The sequence below is a fragment of the Nerophis ophidion genome, linkage group LG24, assembly GCF_033978795.1.
Source record: "Nerophis ophidion isolate RoL-2023_Sa linkage group LG24, RoL_Noph_v1.0, whole genome shotgun sequence".
NCBI lineage: Eukaryota > Metazoa > Chordata > Actinopteri > Syngnathiformes > Syngnathidae > Nerophis > Nerophis ophidion.
This window is the reverse complement of record NC_084634.1, coordinates 7035585-7043084: the sequence shown is the minus strand read 5'-3', so window position 1 is coordinate 7043084 and position 7500 is coordinate 7035585. Positions and strand designations below refer to the sequence as shown.

Genomic DNA, 7500 nt, shown 5'->3' with positions numbered 1-7500 from the left:
ATATAATCAATTAGCACATGCGATGTGATTTATCAAGACTAAAACTGTTCTGCAGTCGCGGCTTTTGAGTCCATATCCAGCATCTTTGGAAGGTGTGTGAAAAAGTGGCCCAGTTACGCACAAACGGCTGTGAGAAATGACAGAGAATCGTATTTGGACCGTCAGAAATAAAAATTAGCAATATTATTTTCGGATTTTATAGCTGCGAGATGACTTAAGGCGCGGATTCTATCAATTTGTTTGGGCAAACGCTGGCGTTTATTTTGTATTTTTTAACTATGTGCGTTATTTTTCCATGTAGGGAGATTGTAAAAATTTTCCTGCATCTGGATCATTCCAGCATCTCAGTAACGGCCCGTGTTTTTGGAACTACACGCCTACCAGTGCTATAAAAATAGGTGGCGCGGATTATGTGCTGCATATACTGAAAGTTGGAGCATATGATGTCGTGAATGTGGAGGGAAATGAGTGTCTCCATGGCGAAATGCCAAATCCTTGTTTAAGTAGGGCGGTCTGCACCACTTTGGGCTTGTTATTTATTGTAAACAAACAGTTTTAATTGTGAGTAGATCAGGCCCTATTTGAGATTAAAAAGGAACACAAAAAAAAAGCAAAGATGAGGTGGAGTGGACCACGTACTTCCTGTACAGAGTGAATGTTGGAGTTTATATGTAAACATTTGGAGACAGTCAGTATTAGTTGAGGAATACTTTTGTGTTTTTCCTAAAATACACGATAAAATCACCATGTTGTGATATGTTCACGCAGACCTGCAGGCACTTTTTTTTTTTTTTTTTTTTTAACCAGGGTGTCTGTACTGCATGCAGACATGTAAAGTACGTCCCCGATAAGACGTTTGCAGAAGTCAAAAGAAGACTCCCGCATGTGCACCTCAACTTGCAGTCATGCATGAAGGACAGCAGTGAGGGGATCGAGTTTCACGTCTTTACACGCGTGGCAACCAGGCTTTCTTGGCCCCTTGACATATTGAGATGTATTATTAGATGTTGGGCCAATTAGCTTTTGTTGAGAACAAGTACTCGCTGAAAGAAATGTGTTGTTTACTTTTCAACGAAGGTGGTGGTAAGCAATATGGGGGCACAAGAAAGTCCATCCACAACCAAATCGTGATACTCAATTAAGTCGCCACCTCATCGCAGGGCCATATATATATATATATATACCTGTATAAATACACATATATAAAATTATCTATACACATATATAATTAAAATTAATTTTGAAAAAAAAAAAATATATATATATATATATACATATATACATACATATATATATGTATGTATATATATATATATATACACCTGTAAATAATATATAATACACATATATATATATGTATCTATATACATACATATATTTAAAATTATTCTGAAATTTAAAAACATTCTAAATTCATCCATCTTCTTCCGCTTATCCGAGGTCAGGTCGCGGGGGCAGCAGCCTAAGCAGGGAAGCCCAGACTTCCCTGTCCCCAGCCACTTCGTCCAGCTCTTCCCGGGGGATCCCGAGTCTTCCCAACGTGTCCTGGGTCTTCCCCGTGGCCTCCTACCGGTCGGACATGCCCTAAACACCTCCCTAGGGAGGCGTTCGGGTGGCATCCTGACCACATGCCCGTTCTAAATTAAATTGTAAATATATTATATATGGGCTTCACGGTGGCAGAGGGGTTAGTGCATCTGCCTCACAATACGAAGTTCCTGCAGTCCTGGGTTCAAATCCAGGCTCGGGATCTTTCTGTGTGGAGTTTGCATGTTCTCCCCGTGAATGCGTGGGTTCCCTCCGGGTACTCCGGCTTCCTCCCACTTCCAAAGACATGCACCTGGGGATAGGTTGATTGGCAACACTAAATGGTCCCTAGTGTGTGAATGTGAGTGTGAATGTTGTCTGTCTATCTGTGTTGGCCATGCGATGAGGTGGCGACTTGTCCAGGGTGTACGCCGCCTTCCGCCCGATTGTAGCTGAGATAGGCGCCAGCGCCCCCCGCGACCCCAAAAGGGAATAAGCGGTAGGAAATGGATGGATGGATATATTATATATATATATATATATATATATATATATATATATATATATATATATATGTATATATATATATATATATGTATGTGTATATATATATATATATATCCGTATAAATACACACATATATATATATATATATATTTTAAATTAATTTGAAATTTAAAAAAATTCTACATTTTAAAATAATACATATATATATATATATACACCTGTATGAATACACACACATATATATATATATGTATATATATATATATATACATATTTTAAATGAATTTCAAAAATTAAATTGATAAATATATTTATACATACATATAAATAAGTATTGAATTATATGAATATAAATACATTTATATAAATACAGAAACATTTATATATAAATACAATATATATACATATATACACAGTATATACATACATATACAAACATATATATAAATACAGCTATGTATGATATATATGAATATATATATACAATGTTTTTATATAATATATAAACTATCCCACATATACTCATACATATGTATGTATATATTTATATATATATGTATACATATATGTGTGTATATATACATGTATATATACACACAAATATGTAATTATATGTGTGTGTGTATATATTTGTATACATAAATGTGTGTGTGTATATATATATATGTATATATATATATATATACTTTATATATATATATATATGTATGTACTTTAAACGGATGGGTTTTAGACCATCTCCTCTCAACCCGGAGCAAACTTTTCTTGCCTGTAACCTGTTTTGAAAAAGTTTCCTCACAAGGATTATAAATAAATAATTGCTCTAAATGGGACACGGTGTGGACTGGCGAGTGGGCTTCAAAAGGGTCATAAAGGCCCAAAGACTCGCCGCGTCCTAAGAGTACATCCACGCCAGCAGGGGGCGTCACGCCTCCAGGAGGACGTGCCAGCGACACACCTGCTGCCCTCGGCCGTCCCTCATATCGCGCCAGTGGAGCTCCTCCTCCTCGCCGCTGCTGTTCTGGCCCATGGCCACCCAGCCCACCATCTCCTTGCGCTTCAGGCTGCGGCGGTTGTACACGGACAACATCAGCGTCACGTCCGACAGCTGGAAGAGCGCCACCTGGAAGACGAAGGTCTCCTTGTAGACGGGGTTGGGCTGGCCGCGGCGCACCGACGTCTTGCAGCGCGAGACCTCCTGGCCCACCGAGTTGAGCAGCGTCAGGCGAGCCAGCGTGTCTGAAAGATGGAGGAGGAATGACAAAGGTGTTCCCCGGGACGGCACGCGGGCGGGGCTCGGACCTGGCGGTCTGTTGGCGGCCAGGTTTCGGAAGTGGCTTCCCTTGATCAGCTCCACCGACATCCGGCCCGTGGTGGCGTTGTAGGCCAGGCCCACCAGCAGCTCGGGGACGCCGCCGTGGGTCAGCGACTGCGTGGACGAGGCGCTGTCGCTGTGGGACACGCCCGCCAGGCTCAGCTGCGAGCCCACGCTCTGAGGACACCAGGAAACACCGTGAGGAACACATACCCCACCCCCCGTTTTGTGTCAATTATATCTATATAGCGCTTTTCTCTAGTGAAACCCAATATCTAAGTTACATTTAAACCAGTGTGGGTGGCACTGGGAGCAGGTGGGTAACGTGTCTCGCCCAAGGACACAACAGCATTAACTAGGAAGGCGGAAGCGGGGATCGAACCTGGATCCCTCAAGTTGCTGGCACGGCCACTTTACCAACCGAGCTATACCGCCCAAATGATGGTATGCTATGCTATGGCCCCCGGTGGCAGCAGCTCCCCCCTCGTAGCAAGTCTCGAGACATCGTGACATGTACCATAAATTCCGGACTATAAGCCGCTACTTTTTTCCTACGCTTCGAACTCTGCGGCTTATAAGACGGTGCAACTGATTTATGGATTTTTCTTCGCTGACGGCCATAGCACAGTTACAAATAACAAGCAAATACTCTGAGAAGGTGTTTTATTGTTTGTGCTACGAGTTTGTGCTTTCAACCGGAAGTAGCATTGCTGTTCAGCCTTCACGCCGTCCGTAGCATTTCTACTCATACGGATTCGTCATTCATCGCTCCAAGCAACATTTGTAAGTTTTACAATATAACTAAAATGATTCGTACTTACTAAAGCGTCCCACGTGTGATGTTTGGAGGAGTGTTTTCATGCATGTTCCTCCGTGCTATCGTAATGTAATCAAGCTAGCGTCGTTTGCATTAGCTAATATGCTAACATGTTTACGAGAGTCTGTGTTAGTAATATTAACGTACATTCTTTTTTTATTGATTACCTTTCACAAATTCCTCTGTAAATTCACCAAAACACCGTGAGGAACACATACCCCACCCCCCGTTTTGTGTCAATTATATTTATATAGCGCTTTTCTCTAGTGAAACCCAATATCTAAGTTACATTTAAACCAGTGTGGGTGGCTCTGGGAGCAAGTGGGTAAAGTGTCTTGCCCAAGGACACAACGGCATTAACTAGGAAGGCGGAAGCGGGGATCGAACCTGGAACCCTCAAGTTGCTGGCACGGCCACTTTACCAACCGAGCTATACCGCCCCAATGATGGTATGCTATGGTATGGCCCCCGGTGGCAGCAGCTCCCCCCTCGTAGCAAGTCTCGAGACATCGTGACATGTACCATAAATTCCGGACTATAAGCCGCTACATTTTTCCTACGCTTCGAACCCTGCGGCTTATAAAACGGTGCAACTGATTTATGGATTTTTCTTCGCTGACGGCCATAGCACAGTTACAAATAACAAGCAAATACTCCGAGAAGGTGTTTTATTGTTTGTGCTACGAGTTTGTGCTTTCAACCGGAAGTAGCATTGCTGTTCAGCCTTCGCGCCGTCCGTAGCATTTCTACTCATACGGATTCGTCATTCATCGCTCCAAGCAACGTTCGTAAGTTTTACAATATAACTAAAACGATTCGTACTTACTAAAGCGTCCCACGTGTGATGTTTGGAGGAGTGTTTTCATGCATGTTCCTCCGTGCTATCGTAATGTAATCAAGCTAGCGTCGTTTGCATTAGCTAATATGCTAACATGTTTACGAGAGTCTGTGTTAGTATTATTAACATTCATTCTTTTTTTATTGATTACCTTTCACAAATTCCTCTGTAAATTCACCAAAACACCATGAGGAACACATACCCCACCCCCTGTTTTGTGTCAATTAGATTTATATAGCGCTTTTCTCTAGTGAAACCCAATATCTAAGTTACATTTAAACCAGTGTGGGTGGCACTGGGAGCAGGTGGGTAAAGTGTCTCGCCCAAGGACACAACGGCATTAACTAGGAAGGCGGAAGCGGGGATCGAACCTGGAACCCTCAAGTTGCTGGCACGGCCACTTTACCAACCGAGCTATACCGCCCCAATGATGGTATGCTATGGTATGGCCCCCGGTGGCAGCAGCTCCCCCCTCGTAGCAAGTCTCGAGATATCGTGACATGTACCATAAATTCCGGACTATAAGCCGCTACTTTTTTCCTACACTTCGAACTCTGCGGCTTATAAAACGGTGCAACTGATTTATGGATTTTTCTTCGCTGACGGCCATAGCACGGTTACAAATAACAAGCAAATACTCCGAGAAGGTGTTTTATTGTTTGTGCTACGAGTTTGTGCTTTCAACCGGAAGTAGCATTGCTGTTCAGCCTTCGCGCCGTCCGTAGCATTTCTACTCATACGGATTCGTCATTCATCGCTCCAAGCAACGTTCGTAAGTTTTACAATATAACTAAAACGATTCGTACTTACTAAAGCGTCCCACGTGTGATGTTTGTAGGAGTGTTTTCATGCATGTTCCTCCGTGCTATCGTAATGTAAACAAGTTAGCGTCGTTTGCATTAGCTAATATGCTAACATGTTTAGGAGAGTCTGTGTTAGTATTATTAACATTCATTCTTTTTTTATTGATTAACTTTCACAAAATCCTCAGTAAATTCCCCAAAACGTCACTGTGGAGTTATTGAGTCTGTTTAGCTGGATGGAGAGTTAGCTTGCGCGGCTAGTGGGTCCATGATGACGACTTCTGTTTTGTTGGCTCGACCGTTTTACTGCCGTGTTACAGACTCCTCTTGGAAACAATTACAGCAAAGTCAAAGTTAAAGTACCAATGATTGTCACACACACACTAGATGTGGCGAAATAATTTTCTGCATTCGACCCATCACCCTTGATCACCCCCTGGGAGGTGAGGGGAGCAGTGAGCAGCAGCGGTGGCCGCGCCCGGGAATCACTTTTGGTGATTGAACCTCCAATTCCAACCCTTGATGCTGAGTGTCAATCACGGAGGTAATGGGTCCCATTTTATAGCCTTTGTCAGCACTAGCTAATATGCTAACACGTTTACGAGTGTCTGGGTTGGAATTATCAACTTAAAACGGCATTCTTTTTGTTTTGTTGCAGTTTCGTAAATTCACAAACTGGTGCAGCGAGGGGGTCCATGGCCATGACTTCTGTTTTGTTTGATCAGCCGTTTTACTGCCTTGTTACAGGCACTAATTGGAAACAATTAAGGTAGAAAAGCGCTATACAAGTACAACCCATTTATGTAAATAAACATTTACAGAGTATTTCTGTGTAAATAACTCACAACATATATATATATATATATATATATATATATATATATATATATATATATATATATATATATATGTTGTGAGTTATTTACACAGAAATATATATATATATGTATATATATATATATATATATATATATATATATATATATATATATATATATGTTGTGAGTTATTTACACAGAAATACTCTGTAAATGTTTATTTACATAAATGGGTTGTACTTGTATAGCGCTTTTCTACCTTAATTGTTTCCAATTAGTGCCTGTAACAAGGCAGTAAAACGGGTGAGCAAACAAAACAGAAGTCATGGTCATGGACCCCCTCGCTGCACCAGTTTGTGAATTTACAAAACTGCAACAAAACAAAAAGAATGCCGTATATATATATATATATATATATATATATATATATATATATATATATATATATATATATATATATATATATATATATATTTGCGGCTTATACAAATAGGAAAACACTTTTCCCTTAAAATTTAGTGGGTGTGGCTTATTTACCGGTGCGCTCTATAGTCTGTAAAATACAGTATAAGTATAAGGGATGTATGCTTTAGCCACGGTTTTTTCCTGGTCTCAAACTGACCCCCCCAGACTTAGTTTAGCTTATAGTTTTCCACACCTTTTTTGCCAGTCAGTCTTACAGTTCCGTCCACCCTGGATCTTCGTACCTAAAAGTTCTTACGGTTGACTTACCTTGATGTTACTTTGAGGCTCCAGGACCAGCATGGTCTCCAGGGTGCCGCCGGCCGGGTCGAGCTCTGCCAGGCGCAGCACCTTCTCCCCCATCATGCGCTCCCGGGACATCCTGCCCTCCATGGCGTACATGCGGAACCGGA

At 41.5% G+C, this 7500-nt stretch overlaps 1 protein-coding gene across 6 annotated transcripts in view; it reads right to left on the bottom strand.

Annotated features, from left to right (window-relative positions):
• Nucleotides 1-7500, bottom strand: part of syt16 (synaptotagmin XVI) — an 85655-nt gene that overhangs the window by 1900 nt on the left and 76255 nt on the right. For 4 of the 6 annotated variants that reach the window (XM_061886141.1, XM_061886145.1, XM_061886143.1 and 1 more), the window contains exons 5-6: nt 7358-7500; nt 2552-3526 (exon numbers count right to left, since the gene is read on the bottom strand). The exon at nt 7358-7500 is cut by the window's right edge and continues 319 nt beyond it. In XM_061886141.1, the coding sequence (XP_061742125.1) occupies nt 2960-3526; nt 7358-7500 (710 nt within the window). In that variant the 3' untranslated portion in view covers nt 2552-2959. Of the gene's footprint in view, nt 1-2551; nt 3527-7357 lie in introns of those variants that run through there. The other 2 variants (XM_061886146.1, XM_061886144.1) reach the window with 2 other exon arrangements.